General features: G+C 36.6%; 2 protein-coding genes across 2 annotated transcripts; both read left to right on the top strand.

Annotated features, from left to right (window-relative positions):
- Nucleotides 1-222: 222 nt before the first annotated feature.
- On the top strand, nucleotides 223-2,428 carry LOC119597424 (actin-3, muscle-specific-like). The gene is made up of 2 exons (XM_037946994.1): nucleotides 223-297; nucleotides 1,268-2,428. Exon 2 carries the CDS (start codon nucleotides 1,287-1,289, stop codon nucleotides 2,415-2,417), a length of 1,131 nt encoding a protein of 376 aa, XP_037802922.1. The 5' UTR covers nucleotides 223-297; nucleotides 1,268-1,286; the 3' UTR covers nucleotides 2,418-2,428.
- Nucleotides 2,429-15,986: 13,558 nt separating this feature from the next.
- LOC119597436 (actin, muscle-like) lies at nucleotides 15,987-19,516 on the top strand. The gene is made up of 2 exons (XM_037947006.1): nucleotides 15,987-16,106; nucleotides 18,302-19,516. Exon 2 carries the CDS (start codon nucleotides 18,318-18,320, stop codon nucleotides 19,446-19,448), a length of 1,131 nt encoding a protein of 376 aa, XP_037802934.1. The 5' UTR covers nucleotides 15,987-16,106; nucleotides 18,302-18,317; the 3' UTR covers nucleotides 19,449-19,516.
- Nucleotides 19,517-20,000: the final 484 nt, after the last annotated feature.

Below are 20,000 nucleotides of genomic sequence, written 5' to 3' on the forward strand. Positions count from 1 at the left end.
GTAATGAGGAGGCAACAGTATCTTCGCTTGGGTGACTTTGCCTTACGTTGAAGCAAGTATTTCGAGTCAAATATTTTCTTTGGCTGGTCGTGAATAGGCAATTAACCAAGGACAGCATTTTTGCTGTGAGGTAATATATTTCCAACTACTCACCTGCCTATTATGGGAAGAAAATAGCAAAAAGGAGACAACCAAAATGTTTAATTAGGAGAGACGAAGAGCAAGGGAAGTGTATTTAAGGGCATTCGTGAACCACCAAACCTCAGTGTACTTCAGACTCAGGATACGCCAGGACGTGTACGTTAGTGGGTGACCTGTTTTCTTGTGACACATTTTGGAGCTGAGAAAAGAGATTACAATATAGATCCCTTCGTTTCTGTAATTGATCAGACTCATAAGAATTTTAAACGTTTTTTGTTAAGAGGATCTCCTTGCTGTGGAAGAGTCCTATAAGCTCATATTCAGGTCAAAACTCATGTTCCAAATGTCTTGCAAAGGAATGAATTAATCAAAGAAAATCGCAATGAAATTGGAATAGTACAGAATTGCGTAGTTCGGCTTTTCTTAACAGAATTTGTGGCGTTAATTTTTACTGTGATATTTTTGAAGTTTGTGTGTGTGTGTATCCGGATGTATGCATGTATATTCGCACGAGTATGTGCGGGTGTGTATATATGTATATCTGCACGAGTATGTGCGGGTATACATATATGTTTATATATGTATATATATATATATATATATATATATATATATATATATATATATATATACATATACAGAAGTATATACACATATATCTATATAATATATATGTATGTCTGTGTGTGTGTATTTGCTTAGACATACATATATATAATATAGATATATGTGTATATACTTGTGTGTGTGTTGTTATATATATATATATATATATATATATATATAGTGTGTGTGTGTGTGTGCGCGTGTGTACGTATATATCTATATATAGGTATATATATGTATATTTGTATAGATATATAAGTAAATATATATATATATACATATACATATACATATATATATATATATATATATATATATATATATATATATATATATATATAATATATACACATATATCTATATAAGGTATAACATATAGCACATCGACGGGAGTTTTATCTTTAGAGTTATCTTGGTCAACAATGCAAACTTTACTTACACTATCAAAGCTGGTCCCTGTAGTATCCTTTGTTACAGCACATGTTTGTCCCTACAAATATATATTTTACGTCATTTACAGACATATCTATCCCACCGACATGTGCGACGACGAAGCAACTGCCCTTGTTGTGGACAATGGATCCGGCATGGTCAAGGCCGGATTCGCCGGAGACGACGCCCCTCGTGCCGTCTTCCCCTCCATCGTCGGTCGCCCCCGTCACCAGGGTGTGATGGTCGGTATGGGTCAGAAGGACGCCTACGTCGGCGATGAGGCCCAGAGCAAGAGAGGTATCCTGACTCTCAAGTACCCCATCGAGCACGGTATCATCACCAACTGGGACGACATGGAGAAGATCTGGCATCACTCCTTCTACAACGAACTCCGTGTTGCTCCTGAGGAATCTCCCGTCCTCCTCACTGAGGCTCCCCTTAACCCTAAGGCCAACCGTGAGAAGATGACCCAAATCATGATTGAGACTTTCAACACACCTGCCATGTATGTGGCCATCCAGGCCGTGCTGTCCCTGTACGCCTCTGGTCGTACCACTGGTATTGTGCTCGATACTGGTGATGGTGTGACCCACACTGTCCCCATCTACGAAGGTTATGCTCTTCCTCATGCTATCCTTCGTCTCGACTTGGCTGGTCGTGACCTCACCGCTTATCTGATGAAGATCATGACTGAGCGTGGCTACTCCTTCACCACCACCGCTGAACGAGAAATCGTTCGTGACATCAAGGAGAAGCTTTGCTACGTTGCCCTTGACTTCGAGAGTGAGATGACAATGGCTGCCGCATCGTCTTCCGTTGAGAAGTCCTATGAACTTCCCGACGGTCAGGTCATCACCATTGGCAATGAGCGTTTCCGTTGCCCCGAGTCTCTGTTCCAGCCTTCCTTCCTGGGTATGGAATCTGTTGGTATCCACGAGACCGTGTACAACTCCATCATGAGGTGCGACATTGATATCAGGAAGGATCTGTTCGCCAATAATGTGCTTTCTGGTGGTACCACCATGTACCCTGGTATTGCTGACCGTATGCAGAAGGAAATCACTGCTTTGGCTCCTTCCACCATCAAGATCAAGATCATTGCTCCTCCTGAGCGTAAATACTCCGTGTGGATCGGCGGTTCCATCCTGGCCTCCCTGTCCACCTTCCAGTCCATGTGGATCACTAAGGAGGAATATGATGAGTCCGGTCCTGGAATCGTTCACCGCAAATGTTTCTAAACAGTATCTTATTTACCTATTTCGTTAACCTTTCATTGTGTCACCAGACATGGTACATCAAAACATATCGTCACCATGAATTATTACGTAATTATAACACGTTTATGTATATGAAAACTAAATACTTTATATAAATAAAATACTTATTCTAACCTTAGTATGATTATATAAGGAAAATTATTTACCAGATGTTGCACACAAAGATTTCAAATATCCTTTTCCTATTTCCTTTATTTGCCAGGGTGATTATATTCACTTACCATTTTATTACATTCACTACAAAGATTATAAGTCTGATAATATCACGATTATTATTTCTGGTATTAGGAATGTCGTACACAATCGCTATTGATTGGTCTTCACAGTGGTATTATCATGCATTCATCCTGGGAATTTTTATGTATACACATTTTTTTCTTTCCAATATCCTTTTTTTCTGTTTTGTATGCGTTTCTTTCGTAATACTCAACATCTTTCCACTCGGACACATTCCACGCATAAAATCATACCAATGAGTACATACAGTAAAACTGTTAAGACAAAAAATCTTTCTTCTATGTCATTCTCAAAATCTACATGAACAGAGAATAAGAAAGAAAAAAAAAATATGTTAACCACAAATACCACGTTACATATATGGCCAGCTAGTTCTGTGCTAGGTTTGGCATTATAGAATTTTACTGTAAAAACATAACAGTTCTGTCGACTAGTAATTCTGAAATGAGAATGCACTCAGTATTCTGAAATGAATAAACCTGCATTCATATATATCATACTGTGGCAACGAAGAAATCCAATTACTTTGAGATCTCTTACATCCATATCAGAGGTGCATAGTATTTTAAAGGGCTTCTCATGTTGAAACCGGATGATTTTCGAAAGTTTGTGAAGCATATGTATAACGTAATGTGGTTCCGTTTTTACGATCCCTTTCGCAAAACTCCGAAACGTACGCCCTTATTGCATTCATTTATTTTATTTGCTTATCGCTGACTTGACCAACTTGGTACCACCTTACCTGCCGTTAACATTATTTATCTGGTATTCACATGACTTACCTGAAGCTCACCTCACCCGGGATTAACTTGCCCTACTTACTTGCATGTACTCACTTACTACATATACACCTAGCAATCATTTACTCTATTTACCTATTATTCACATACAGTTTTTTGCCACTCACTTGCATTACTTACCTAACGTGTACCTATTTTACTTGCCAGCACTCATCTGTGTTAATTATCTGGCTTTCAAATACCTTACTTACCTGGCACTCAATTGCCTAACCTACTTATCAAGTACTGTCTTAAGTTATCTAGCACTCACTTCCCTTACTTGACACTCACTAGCCTTACATACCTTGCACTCACTTCCAGTACCTACATTGCTTACCTGGCTCTCACTTAACTTGCCTACCTGACCCTCCTATACTTCGGAGTCACTTTACTTATCTGGCACTTATTTTAACTGAAACCGCACTCTCCTGCTTACTGGCATTCATATACTTTACTTGCCTGTCACTCAATTGCGTAACCTCTTTTATCTAGTGCTGTCTTATCCTATCTGGTACTCACTTCCCTTACTTACCTGGCGCTCACGTACTTTACTTAACAGCACCTCTTATTTACTTAACATTCACTTCCGTTACTTACATTAATTACTTCAGATTCACTTACCTGGCGCTTATTTTAACTAATAATTACCTTACCTGTAGCGCTCACCTACTTCCTGACATTCACATACTTTGCTTGCCTGCCACTCATTTGTCTAATCTAATTTATCTATCGCTGTCTTACCTTATCTGCTAGTTACTTCCCTTACCCGGCTCTCACATACTTATCTACGTGGCACTCACTTATGTTACTTACCTGGCTTAAAAATACTTTACTTGCCAGGCACTCAGTTGGCTAACCTACTTAACTGGTACTCATTCCCTTTAACCAGTTATCACATTCTTTACTTACCTGACACCTTACCTACCTGGCACTCATTTTCGTTACCTACATTACTTACCTGGAACTCACCTAATTTACCTACCTGACCCTCACATAATTTGGATTCACTTTACTTACTTGGCACTTATTATACCGACCTGATATTCACTTGACTATACTTACCTGGCTCTCACCTACTTACCAACACTTTCTTTTGCACAACACTCACTTCCGTAACATACGTTAGTTACCTGTCACTCACATACTTCGGAATCACTTACCTGGAAATTATTTTACTTATGTAATACTTACCTGACACTTATATTACTTGTCTGGCTCTCACCTTTTTACTGGCATTCACATACTTACCTGCCAGTCAGTTGCCTAATCTACTCTATCCAGCGCTGTCTCACCTTATCTGGCACTCAATTTCCTTACCCGGCCATTACATACCTCTACTTACCTGATACTTGCCTTACCTGGCACTCACTTCCATTGCCTATATTACTTACTTGGCACACATTTTGTTAACTACATTACTTACCTGGCACTCACTTCCGTTGCCTACATTACTTACCTGGCACACCTTCCGTTGCCTACATTACTTACCTGGCACTCACTTCCGTTGCCTACATTACTTACCTGGCACTCACTTCCGTTGCCTACATTACTTACCTGGCACTCACTTCCGTTGCCTACATTACTTACTTGGCACTCACTTTCGTTGCTTACATTACTTACCTGGCACTCGATTAACTTGAGTACCTGGCACTCACTTTCGTTGCCTACATTACTTACCTGGCACTCGATTAACTTGAGTACCTGGCACTCAGATATCTCAGATTCAACTTACCCGGCATTTAATTTACCTGCCTGATACTGATATTTACCTACTTTATCTAGCGTTGTCTTACCTTATTTGGCATTCACCTTACCAACACACACTTTCCTTACTTACCCTGCACTCATATACTTACCAGCACTTACTTTATTAATATAACCTGGCATTCAGCTACTTTACTTGCCTGTCACCTGGTTACCTAACATATTTTATCTAGTCTGTCTTACTTTAAATGGCGTACCTTTACTTACCTGGCACTCACTTCTACATTACCTACCTGGCGCTTACATACTTTGAACTCATCTTACTTACCTAGCACTTCTATTACATGCTTGATACTCACCCTTGTTACCCGATCACTTCACTTTACCATGGTATTTTTACCAGCTCTCTGGGCATAATTCTGCCTTTACTTCTCGTATTCGTAGCATACTTACCTGGTGTTCAGTTATTTATTTCTGTTGCCTGTCATACTTACCTGGCGCTCAATTATCCAGTACACACCTTGCTTACTTGGCGTTCAATTATTTTACTTACTTTGTGTTTCTTACATGTTTGGCACTTACCTTGGACTCGTCTTACCAAGAGCTCACTTATTTACTTGCCTTACTAACTTATGTTATATGGCGTTCGTGTACTTTACTTACCTGGCACACAGTTACTTTATTTAATTGGTGCTTATGTGCCTTAGTTACTTGGCCATTGCTTGTCTTACAGACTGTATTTGACGTTCATCTACTACATAAATTTCGGCTAGTACGAACGCTCGCTTATCCTGTTTACCGGTATCAAAATGTATGCATATACGTGTGAATATATTTATGATGTGTGTGTAATATATATATATATATATATATATATATATATATATATATATATATATATATATGTGTGCGCAGCGGCGCGCGTGTAACTATGTATATATATATTAATATAATATAGTAATAATAATATATATATATAATATATATATATATTTTTTTTTTTACACACATATAAAAGGCATATTAACAAACTGACCATATTAATAATAAAATTACTGTGAGGTACTGTGATAATGATTTTATCAAAATTTTCATCAAAATGACCACTTGTTTATTTTAATAACAATAAAGTCAATAAAAAAAATCCCACTTCAAGATTATTATAGAGTTCAAATAATGTTATTTGATGACTAAAATGAAAATATATCGTGCTGTTTTTAAGACTAAAATGAAAATCATATCGTGCTGTATATATATATATATATATATATATATATATATATATATATATATATATATATATTCGTATATGTAACAAAAATATATTAGAAGAGAATACAAAGAACTCGAATTCAACACCATTTTCATAAATATCTCATGCTACAGCAAAACAGATTTTATAGAAAAAATCAATATTTTACTCTTATTAAAAAAATTGTCCTTAACATCTGTCATAATCTTACTTTTGAAATGAACTCATGAAATCCTGATTATTTTCATATTTATTTATTTTACTGAAAGTGAGCCAAAATTTTATAGCTAACCTGAACTTAACTGAATAATACATACAAAATATTTTTATTTATAAGATAATATGCAGGGCTTTCATTATCATTTCATATATAGCTAATGCTACACAAAACAAATTTGTTACAAGACACACACACACACACACATTAGTCATTCATATACATATATTAGACATTAAAGAGAAAACTACGAGCATGTTGACAAAACTGTACAATTATTTTGGCTTTACACTACGTGGTATCTACACTAGTAAAAATTTTACAATAGTAAAATTATTTTTCATGTTTTGTTCTGTAATTAGGCTTTTTGTGCGTGTTCACTTGTACATTATATATATTCCTCTAAGAAAAAACGTATCATCATTAATCTAAAGGTACTTATGGATTACAATAGTCCCGCATAAAGTGATATCACGGCCTCGCGCTTCAGCAAAGGTCATCACATTTTTATTTATGATGTTTTTTTTTTCTTTGTGCATTTGTCTGTGTTATTCCAGCACATTATATCGCCCTAAGAAACACCATATTTGCATTCATGGATATATGAATTGATGAGTGCAAATGAATGATGTAAACAAACGAATGACATTGTTGTCAAATGTTCATGAAAATTATTTGATGTCAGGTTTTATTGATAATGAACGTGTTCACGTGTGCATTAATATAATATGAGTGCATACGCCAATTTGAGTAATTTTAAAATATTTGATCTTTTGTTGACATTTTTGTGTCACAAACCCTGTCAGACAAACTGGTTGACAATACGCTCAGAAAACGTCTCACACAAAATATGACATTATTTTTCTGGATCAGATACTTTTTAGACATTCTCAAATTCTGTTCTCGGAATTGTCTGAGAGCGTTCGTGGATACCACTCCAGGTGCTTGCATACTTTACTTAACTTGCACTCACTGACCTGACCCTCGCCTGACATACCCGGGGCAGTATTCATGAAATATCTGTGACTGTTGTTTCCAATATTTTCAATGATTTACCTAGTGCCCCATCTTAAAGTTAATGCTCGTAAGAGAACACACATTTATATCGTTATAAACCCTATTTTGATAATCTATAGTAATAAGGTGATATGGTTAATATGGCACTAAATCTTGCTTATATCATAACGGCATCTAAATTGTATTGTGGCATCCATACGTTTATAGCGGGCCCCACTATTTGTATTCTTTAATAAAATATAGCAATACAAATGTAGGAGACAACTCGATTAACGTTTGATAATTTATCAAATGAGGACTTGAAGCTTTTCTTATTATTTCCAAAGCGGAATAATCTTCAACAAAGGAAAATTGTATAAAGACAGTCCTTACGCGTCAGGACAAAATCAAAGGCAGTCATTACGGACGCGAATCGAAAATATCAGTAACATATAAGAAACGACTAAAATAGCGTTTGACAGTAAATCAAAAGCGTCTTACAATTTTTTTTTTTTCTATGAAGAATTATTTATCTTCAAACTTTATGTAAATATGCATTGTAATTTTAAAGTAGGACAATTCCACACCTTTCATAAAACTTCGGCCGAGTTATAAACAAAATTGCCGTGTCAAACGCATATGAAGGTAATCACCCATCAGTAATGACAAAAAGACTTTGGAGGTCCATCCTGATTCGTTTCTACTTATTTACAGCAATTTTCTATTCGAAAATACAAATGGCGGCTTTACGTCTGACAACAAATCTATGGTTGTCCAAGTTTTAGTTACATGTATGAAATATCATTTATATTGTCATTATAAGAGTAAGATTTATTGTAGCATGTAGTTTTAACATATTACTGCAATGAGTTATCATCATGGAGTCTAACGATATACATGTTTGTTCTATTACCAGCATTAACTTTGAGATGTGGCACAGCGCAAATCATAGACAAAATCGTAAAGAACAGTCATAGACCTTTCGTTAATACTGCCCCTGACACTCATTTACTACATCGGTTTCGGCTAGTATGAACGCTATCTTGTTTTACCTGGGTTTCGCTTACCTTCCTTGACTGTTTTTAATGTATTTTATCAAACTCTCGCTTGCCTTACGTAGCTGACAATCATGTCGCTGCTTGGAACTCACGCTATATACTTTATTTGTCTGGCGCTCACAGGGCTTATTTAATTCCTCTACGAAACGGCATAGTCTTCGGCTAAGAAAAGAAAGTTGTTTAGTTTTTTTTTTCTTTAATTGTAGCAACAGACCTTGAAGACAAGCTTTCATAGTATTTAATATGAACACTGATTAATATTTAGCAATCTGGCGAATGATATTTTCCCCTAAGGCTACTTACAAAGTTTGTTTTCAATTAGAATATTGCATTTCGTGTTTCCCTTCCTTCCTCAAATATGTACTAGGTATCTGCATTTTTTTAAAGTGTATACATGAAATCCTCACGATTTTGCTGGTGACTGACTAGTTTTTTTTTTTTTTTTTCCCGTAACTACTATAACTGTATTTCGATTTTTGGTGGTGTGAAAGAACTGTCCTTGAGTTCTTCCATTATGTTTCATGTTCTATGTATTTCATATATATTCTTCCCTGACATACCCCAAGTCTTCTGATGCTTCTATAATTCTATCATGGTCGATTGATATTTCAATAGTTCTGATTGATTTCTGGATGACAGAAATACGGTGCAGTAGATTAAGTTTCGAGTAGTCCTATCTTTTTGACCAACTGAGCATTAAACTGAAATTGTTTCTCGATTCTGGCCATTGGAGTATGGATATGGAATATATATCACATAAGTGAGAATATTTTGGAGGTGCACAAATCATGCTGCCTGTCAGAATGAAAAATGTAAACAATAAGAAATCAAGCCAATACTAACAGCAGAGTTAGGTGAAAGTAAAACTATTTCGGGATATTAAGCTTTACCTTGCTTATGAAATCGGACAGGAAGTAGAGGCTGCACAGGAAACAAGGGCATGGAATGGGTTGACAAGCATGCCAATGAAAAGCGGCTTCAACTTTTAACAAAGAGATATTCACTAAGGCATTAGTCTTATGGTAATGTTCGTCAGTGGACGATTAATATAGCCAGTGCACATGGCTCTTTTTATTCTGTAATTAAACGCTGGAAGGGATGCTTCGTCATGATGAAACAAAGATGTGACCATAAAAACCATGCAAAAATGTGTCACGACGGTATACTAAACCAAAGTCTATTGTTTCTAGAGGGCGATTGTTCTCAAAGTTCTCAGTCTCAAAAATTCTAGACATATGGGTAAAACGCCTCATTCTGTCTGGCACATATTATAGGTGCTTTGCATTACAGAATTAAAGGTGTAAAATTGTTGTTAAAAATAACATATATTTGTGTATTACTCGAAGTCACGTCAAAGAAAACACAACAATCAAGAAACCGTGTAACGTCCCAGGTAAGCGTCACTTGTCTTCATTTCTCTAATATGCTCCAGAAAGCTCTTTGTAGAGTGAACTATTAATTAGTGGTCGCCGAGAATGGTTTAAGAAAGCAGCATGATCAGCAGCGAATAATATAGTATGCATCGACTGGGCCTTAGTAAGGATATGGTAGTGTAGGGATGGTTAAAGGGAGGGGAGGAGGGAGTTGGTATACACTGTTTGAAAAAGGAAAAATACTAGTTGTAGTAGATGCGCGGCGTAATGTAACCAACTGCACAACACAGGAGCAAAACATACTAGTAACAGTAGATAGCCAGAAACAACAACGACAACAACATAATAACGTAGAGTACAGTAAACATAGAAGTAGTATGCACAACAGAAATATTGATAATAAAATGTGGAGACTCCATCTGTCTTTCGAATCACTGTTAATGACCTTAACTGTTGACACGGTAGATGATTTTAATTAACTAATCAATCTTTTATTCGAAATCATATCTCTATGAATTAGCTACTAGAAACGAAATGAAAATCATTACATGTTCAGTTAAGAAATCTTTAGATTAAATATAGTATAGCACTCGCACGCGATATTGTGTCCATGCCATTTTGGTAAAATTAATTTATAAGGTAATAAAGTATAACTGCTCCGATCTTTCTGAATACCTGAGCATTACAACAATTAACCTTTCAGCAAAACTGTACCCAAGCCTTTGCAAGAACTGTAACCTTATGTCATTTATGGCCACAAATATATTCTTCTATAATTATAAACAATGGAAGATCAATGTAAGAATAAGCCAGTGTAAGCAAAGACCTATATATCTATATGCTTTCAAGTGTGCTTGAGACCTTGGCGATAAAAGATAAATATAATAAGTACGATGATGATGACCATAGTGATAATTCAAATATTGATGATATGAATAATTACAACAATAAAGAATATACTAGTTGTTACATAAGTAAAAATATAATTTTGCAACTTTAATATCTCCACTATCTTAATAATTCATAATGAGTTGCATATACCTTCACTATTTGTTTCCCAAGGGAAGTAAATTGGTATTGGTAGCCTTAAATATTGTGCGAATATTGCGGAATACCCAGTTATGAACCATATTCATGTTGACAAATGTAGAAAAGGTATGAATGAGAATGAATATCTTCACAATAAATTGTGAAGACTTTAATTCTCATTCATACCTTTTACACTCACTGTTGTAGACAATTTAACCTAACTTTTTGTATCTAACCCTGAACTACTCGATCTCCTTTAACCTAGCCTATCCTATCCAAGCCTTAAATACTGTCCCAACCTGAGCTGACTTAACCTAACTTATCCCAATATTATTCAACCCAACCTTGTCTAATGGACATTCAAGACACAGAAATCGCATATTTCTTTCCTTTCAGATGTAGTCCTTTTGAGATAAATCCCGTACTGTTAGCCAATAAACCAAAACTACGTAATGTACATTGTAAAATATCTCGGTTATTCTGAAAAATTTTGCTAAAAGAAAATAAAAAGAAGCGCTAAAAATAACAAAAAATAAATGACTACATGACTATGGAATCTTAGACATGCATCATTTGTATTATTAACATTGTATGCCGGGTTAGTTGATAATCGATAAATCACATTCTTTATACAAATCTCGTTCTACCAAATCGTAAAATTTGTAATTTGTGTGTATCTAGCCTTTGATGAAAACATTTTGCGCTGACAATGTAAAGTTATTTCTTTTGACATACTCAAAATAATACTACTAATAAATAAAATAGATTAGATATATATAAATAATTAAATTGTTGCTTTCAATTATTTCCAGCGTTTCTAATGTACTTCCCCTTTGACGTAACATAATTGTATAACACTGAACTGCCGTGTTGAATAACAATGGCCGTCTTTGATGTAAACAGATGGTAACATTTGGCTGACCCCTTTAGAATATTTCATACTTTGCTGTTGTTGAAGATTTTACTTACTTTTGTGTTTGATTCCTCAGCCGTTATGTCAAAAATAGCATGCGATATCGATGTGATCGTTAGATATAGACCTCGTAGATAACTCAAGGTTACAATTAAAAACTATCATTAATGCTGCCGTTCGATATAGTAATGATATAGCAAATGTGTTGCAATGCTGTAATTAACCATGCAGATATTTAAAATATTCGAATAAACGGCTATTGAAGTACAACACATTTACTTTTTTTTAAAAAAGTTATCTCTTATTACCATTATAATCTTTTATTATAGGAAGCAAAATTTAGATTAATATCGGAATTATTACTCTTCTCGATTTTCAGCTGCTTAATGTGCTTAAAGTTTTCTCGCAAAGGTAAATTTATCCCGGAATATTTTACAAATAAGCATGGAAACATCAGCAATCGTTTATGGAATTCTCTCTCTCTCTTTCTCTCTCTCTCTCTCTCTCTCTCTCTCTCTCTGTGTGTGTGTGTCTCTCTGTCTGTGTGTCTTCGTCTGAGACAAAAAAAAAAGAGAGAATGAACAAATTCTAAGCCATGAAAGTTGTACTTCATTGATTTTTGAAGTAAAAGAAAAAATGCTGGTATAATTTACATTAGTCCAATTATCCCAGTGAGTTCTTAATCCTTGATATAAAGAATTTATCAGTTGATACCAAAGAGCACATTTCTTCAGAACCATTCCCCCTTAAAACCAGTACTGCCCACTACGTAGACCCCTGGTATAAAGCGTCACACTTCAAAAAATAGAAGAAAAAGAAGCAAATGGAAAACGAAATACAAAGATAAGTAGAAAGTGCAGTCAGGAAAACCATTTAGAATACAAAAATAAATAGAAACAAAGAAGGATAAGAACGACTGGAGATATAAAGGTAAATTGAGAGAAAGGGTAAGAAAACTATTAGTTAAAATTATATGTTAAAACTATTAGTTAAACAGAAAGGAAGCGTAAGAAGACCAATGGAAATACGAAGATATATAGAAAGGAACAACAACAACAAAAACATTAGCAATATAATACAGAAAAAGTACAAGGAAGACCATTAGGAATACAAGGTAAATTGAAAGAAGCAATAAAACTATCGGAAATAAGGTTAATGAAAGAAAGCTAATCATTCCATTGGGAATAAAAAGGTATATAGTAAGGAAGAATAAGGAGACAAGTGTAAATACAAAAGTAAATAGAAAGAAAGAAATGAAGATCAGTGTTAATGCAAAGGTGAATAGAAAGAAGGAACAAGAAAATCATTGGAAACATAAAGGTAAAGTGAAAGGAAGAATTAGGAGACCAGTTGAAACACAAAGATAAACATAAAATAAAAGGAGGAATAAGAAGACCAATGAGAATGCAAAAATGAATATAAAGGGAGGATGAAAAGAGCATTCATCAAATGAAGACGAAGGCTGACAGCTGCTTTGGGAGACACTTACGATGGGCGGCGATACTTCACGAGCAGTCGAGAAAGGTTCGTTGGCGTATTTATTGGCTCACCTGACGGCCAGTAGTAATAGCCACGTAATTGTAATAATTGTCATGGCTAAGAATACGGAAGGGAGTAGGACAGATAAGAAGCATGTTTTATTGCTATTATTAAAAGAATCAGACGCTTTGTTCCCTTAATAAAAAGTAAACCTAAAGATTTCCAATATGTATAAGAAAGAAAGAATAAGGTAATGCAGAAAAGCAGTTCGTTTTATGATGTGCTCTTGGGTACTTTATTACATACACTCCCAGGCGGTTGTTTTCACACGATTCCGTATATATGATAAGATTTGTTAAGCTATTTGGATTTGTTTGGCCATAACTACGAATTCTTGCACCCCTACCACAAATAGCACTAGTCGTTGCAATTACTATAAAGTTGTCATCATTGCCATTAACATGTAATCATTTGAGACGCTAGGAACTTACAAAATCATGACTATTAATAGTTAGGACACACACATACACACGCGCGGGCGCGCGTATGCATACCTGTATTATTTTGCTTCCCCCTTTTGAATTCTAAATTCAAAACTCGAGTACAAGTTTCAGCAGACTTGCCATTTATCGATGTTTGATGATTAACATTATGCGTCACAATTACTTTGTCTGATTTTTCAAGAAATATAAAATGAAGTACATAGTATGTATCTGTTTCTTCTATTACAACTTTAAAATTTCTGTTATAATCATTCCCTAATACTGTGGAATAATGCTAAATCTTCACGTATTTCCACAGTCTATTACCTACTCTATATACACACTTTCTCCCACGTTATTTATCGTGTTGCATTCTGATGCAGATGGCGCTAGATGAACAGCACGAGAAAGAGCACCGTGTTAAGTTGTAAACCACGCTTGAGTGCGAAAGACTGACAGTATCACCACTTGCCCAAGACTATAAAATCAAATTCACTTACGGTTGTTGAAGATAGTAAATCATAGTAATAACATCCAGCTGTCTCTATCACTCCGTCCAACGGTTGCTCCTTGTAACGTTTAAAATATCGTCACCTTTTTGTTAGTCTCTTTTCCGAAAAACCCAAAATCAAATATACTTAATGAAATTATTACATTCCATCTCTTTTCAATTTCAACTCTGACTAGAAAAAACCACATTGCATCCTAATCACCCAATCACCACAGATAAAATTACTGCCATTATCATCCATTTGTTTCTTTACAAAGCACTGACATTCGTCACAACATTCTGACGTGTGTCAAACCTCTTTGAGCGCCTATCTAGATTGGCCACACGTGGGTAAACAGAGGTGATGGATTGGGGTTTCCTTTGACTGTATTTTAGATTTCTGCATTTATGCTTGCGTATGTATGTTAGTGTGTTTTTAAATGTACACCTTTATGCACGCACGCGCGAGCGCACACACACACTCACACTCATACTCATATACTCATACACACACACACACACACACACACACACACTCACTCACTCACTCACTCACTCACTCACTCAATCACACACACACACACACACACACACACACACACACACACACACACACACACACACACACACACACACATACACACACACACATATACGCATGTACCAACACGTATATAAATACATGAAAGTAAATATATAAACCCCGCTTAATAAAACATTAACGAATAAATAAAAGAATATAAAATGAACACAGATAACCGTCCATTCGTTCGATCTTTTCAGATAATTACCATTTAGGAAAACTACAGGAAGCAGTTTCGTTAAATTTCACCCCCGCAAGAGATAATATTACATATGATTTTAGATTGGGTCCGTTTAAGAATTCAAAGCGTTTTCTATCTGTCAGACATTACTCAAGCGGTATTCACGTACCACGAGGCATAAGATTACTGAAATTATATGAATTATATTCGTTGTAATATTTGATAATACTGATCGTGATTTCGCAGATTACAGACATGTCATGTTCGAATTCAAATAAGTGTTGTACTTTTTGATAGAGTAAAATGTTTCATTTAGAAATTCTAATACTACGGGTCAAGAATTACACTTCGGTTGTACTCAGAGCCATTTGTACACTTGCTACTAATCGTCAAGAAACCGAAAACATAACAAAAAGAAAAAGTCTTTTTTCTATGTTGTGACGTGTTTGTTTTGCCAATCCGTTTAAGGAAAACAATTTCTTGGCAAACCCTTGCTGACTCACTCTTGATCGTGCCTTCTCACTAACATATTGATTTATTTGTAAACGAAATCTTAAATCTGAAAGGTATATTTAACAATCTCACCAAATGGGAATGTTTACAGCGCGCTATTGCATGTGATATATGAAAAGCTACTTGTAAAGAAGATTGATTACCATCCGAAGGGGATATACTATATGCTCAGTTGGTCATCCTTGCAAGTCTATTTATATGATAGAGTGACGTGCAGTCCCTCCAGCCAGCCAGCTGTTAAGCAAAGATATTGCCCTTTACAGACATCCCAGCTTTGCCGGAAGTGTATTACAGGTATATATAAAGCCCTCCATCCAGATTCTCGCCTTAGTGTACTTCTGCCTCAGGATACGCCAAGACCTGTGTGAGTGTTTTACAGACCACGATATAACCTGCTTATATAGTCTTATGACAGAGTGACATATATGCTCGGAATTGTTGGAATGACCTTAATCTTTGTCGTATATACATTTTTGTCATTTGACATCTTCATAAGTGGCCTTAGATATCCACATAGGCTTTGTAATGTCCAAATGAGGTCCAAAATTTATTGATATTAACTTTGTATTATTGATTTTTTTATGGATAGCCACTTATGCCATATAGTCCAGGAGTATTCGGTTTAACCTGGAAGTAATTAGTAACAAACTGAATTTTTCAGGATATGTTCAGAAAACTGTTCTGAATAACATACTGAAAGTCCCAAAGGATCCCCTGTGTGCTTAAGTCCTAATTCAAGATGGCGTCCAAACTGACCGTTGCTTAAGGATTTTTTCATATTACAAGTTTCATACATGAAAGGAATTCAGTAGCATGTCAGAATATAGTTTATAGCGACATAAATTTCAATTAAACCATTATCTAACAGCCACAATGAAAACTTTATACGATAATACAACTAAAACTAACATGTCAGGCCAAGGTATCACAGTATTTTGGGAAAATGGGTCCATTTTTACCTCATTGTGTTCCTGTATGTGATGCTTTGGAAAGTTCCACTGGTGTGCATACAGCTATCTCGGAGCAACATTGAAATTTATGTCAATCCACCCAAAGAAAAAATCATCATTACCAACCAAAACGTCTGGTGTCAATTGCTACTGAAGTTGTAGCAGATACGTCAGCCAAATATATGTAATATTTGCCTTACTGCAACCTGCAAGAGGTCACACTGCACAGCAGCGACAAGGTGAAGACAATGAAATCGTGAATTCTGAAATGCTCTTCAACTAGTTCAACTGCGTCTTGAAGACAAGAGTTTGTCATACGAGCTTGCCCCACAACCTTCTTCCCTGTTTCACGATGGTACAATAGAAAAGAGTGCGCTTAGTATCCTGCAGAAGTCGTTTGTCCCTGCACAAATCGCCATGCTAGACAAGTGTTATTATGTTGTGGATGGGGGTCATCTGTTTAAGTAGTGGCTTGGCCAAAATCATTTGCAGAAACGTGACCACCACTTCATAGGCTGCATTTTTGAATAATGTTCACAACATTGTAGAGTTATATAGAGCTAGCAGGAAATGTACTTCACTGGACGATTTCCGATACATTGCCTACAGGAAGACAATCAGCAGAACCTCCCATGCATCTTCCTTTTGACTGGCAACCTTAGCCTAAATTAGTGCAGCAGCTAAGCAGTATTCCTTTAGAACTTACATAATGGTTCAGGTATGGATAAGGAATCACTCGCAGGTAGCAGAATGGGAATGGAGACTGGAAAATAACAATCTCACTCCCCCTGAAAGAGATCAGTTCATTGCCTCAAACACTGCCAAGCAAGGTCTCAAGCAGCTGCACGCCAGATGGCTGTACAATAGTCAAAACTCTAACACTGCTGGATGCAGAGATAGACGAAATAGAGTAAGGCTACTTTGTAAGCACTTAGGACTGTGCATCATTGATAAAATGCATATAAAACTAATCCAATGAGCAAGACGATTCCATTTGATTAAGTAATGTCCAACAAATAATTCGGGTAGTCATGTTATCATAATAATTATTAGAATTATTATTAGGTTATTATGATATAATGTAGACTTTGATAATATTTTGTCCCTAAAACTTGTGATTTGGCACCTTGTGTCCATTAACATCATGTATGAAGCATGTAATATTAGCATATTGCAAAGCGGCGGCCACTTTGGACGCCATTTTCTTTAATTTCTGTTGAAGCAGGCAGGATAAACATGGAGACTTTGTTCAGGACACTTTTCTGACATATCCTGAAAATTTCAACTTGTTACTAATTTGTTCCAGGTTTGGTCTTATTTGGTGATAACGGTCTTGGACTAATAGGTGAAAATAGGTGATAGTAACATAATAGAAGAAGTGCTTAAGTACAAGGACATATAAGAATATAATAATTTAGGCACCTGCAAGGGAACATGCCATTTTAAGTTTAACATTACTACCCCCTGAATCTTTACCTTTGGAAAAAAAATAAATCTTCATAGATATTTCTCGCAGGTTATATTAAGTTTTATTCTTGTAGTTTTAACTACTAACAACATATGTTTTATGCAAATAGACTTAAGCAGTGTACCTTTCTCATATTTCCAGACCATTTATTGCAACCATGTGTGACGACGAAGCAACTGCCCTGGTTGTGGACAATGGATCCGGCATGGTCAAGGCTGGCTTCGCCGGAGACGACGCCCCTCGTGCCGTCTTCCCCTCCATCGTCGGCCGCCCACGTCACCAGGGTGTGATGGTCGGCATGGGTCAGAAGGACGCCTACGTCGGCGATGAGGCCCAGAGCAAGAGAGGTATCCTCACTCTCAAGTACCCCATCGAACACGGTATCATCACCAACTGGGACGACATGGAGAAGATCTGGCATCACTCCTTCTACAACGAACTTCGCGTTGCTCCCGAAGAATCTCCCGTCCTCCTCACCGAGGCTCCCCTCAACCCCAAGGCCAACCGCGAGAAGATGACCCAGATCATGTTCGAGACTTTCAGTACCCCGGCCATGTACGTGGCTATCCAAGCTGTATTGTCACTGTATGCCTCTGGACGTACTACTGGCATCGTGCTTGACTCAGGTGATGGTGTGACCCACACTGTCCCCATCTACGAAGGTTATGCTCTTCCTCATGCCATCCTTCGTCTCGACTTGGCTGGTCGTGACCTCACTGCTTATTTAATGAAGATTATGACTGAGCGTGGCTACTCCTTCACCACCACCGCTGAACGAGAAATCGTTCGTGACATCAAGGAGAAGCTTTGCTACGTTGCCCTTGACTTCGAGAGTGAGATGAACATTGCTGCAGCTTCATCTTCTCTCGAAAAATCCTACGAACTTCCCGATGGTCAGGTCATCACCATTGGCAATGAGCGTTTCCGTTGCCCTGAGGCTCTGTTCCAGCCTTCCTTCCTGGGTATGGAATCTGTTGGTATCCACGAGACCGTGTACAACTCCATCATGAGGTGCGACATTGATATCAGGAAGGACTTGTTCGCTAACAATGTGCTTTCTGGTGGTACCACCATGTACCCTGGTATTGCTGACCGCATGCAGAAGGAAATCACTGCCTTGGCTCCTTCCACCATCAAGATCAAGATCATTGCTCCTCCTGAGCGTAAATACTCCGTATGGATCGGTGGTTCCATCCTGGCCTCTCTGTCAACCTTCCAGTCAATGTGGATCACCAAGGAAGAATATGACGAATCCGGTCCTGGAATTGTTCATCGGAAATGCTTCTAAAGGGTTGTATCCAGTAGAACTGAAACCTACAAAGGTACACTCCTGCCAAATAAAGATATTTTGCTTTCCTCACACTTTAATTTTCTGTAACAATAATTGTAGTAATGTAAAATGAGTATGACGGGATGGCAATGATATATGCCATGCCCATTGTGTCTTTTTATTTATTGATTGTTTTACATATAGATGGATCCACTAACGCTAAATCACCAAGAAGTCAATCTGTAGGTGCACCGAGCTCAACTATAAAAGCTTTTCCTCGATGTTCGGAGGGATTCCTTTTTTTTTTTTTATCGTATTGCTATTGTCAAAAGTATTGTAGTAATCATAATATAAAATATATATTAAAAACATTACAAAAGAAAAGAAATAATAATAATAATAAGAAGAAAAAAGAATAATGGAAAAGGAAATCAGTTGAGAACACGTAAGCTTAGTAATTGGCTCCTTGGTGGCTGAGGCACTTGTGGAACTATCTATTTGCAAAGAAATTTTACAAAGAAAATAAGAGAAGAAAAATATGAATATAGGCATTGCATATGCTTATACTTG

Source organism: Penaeus monodon, chromosome 39 (genome assembly GCF_015228065.2).
Source record: "Penaeus monodon isolate SGIC_2016 chromosome 39, NSTDA_Pmon_1, whole genome shotgun sequence".
Taxonomy (NCBI): domain Eukaryota; kingdom Metazoa; phylum Arthropoda; class Malacostraca; order Decapoda; family Penaeidae; genus Penaeus; species Penaeus monodon.

Coding starts and splice junctions, on each gene's coding strand:
- LOC119597424 (XM_037946994.1), top strand. CDS start 1,287: ATGTGCGACGACGAAGCAACTGCCCTTGTTGTGGACAATGGATCCGGC.
- LOC119597436 (XM_037947006.1), top strand. CDS start 18,318: ATGTGTGACGACGAAGCAACTGCCCTGGTTGTGGACAATGGATCCGGC.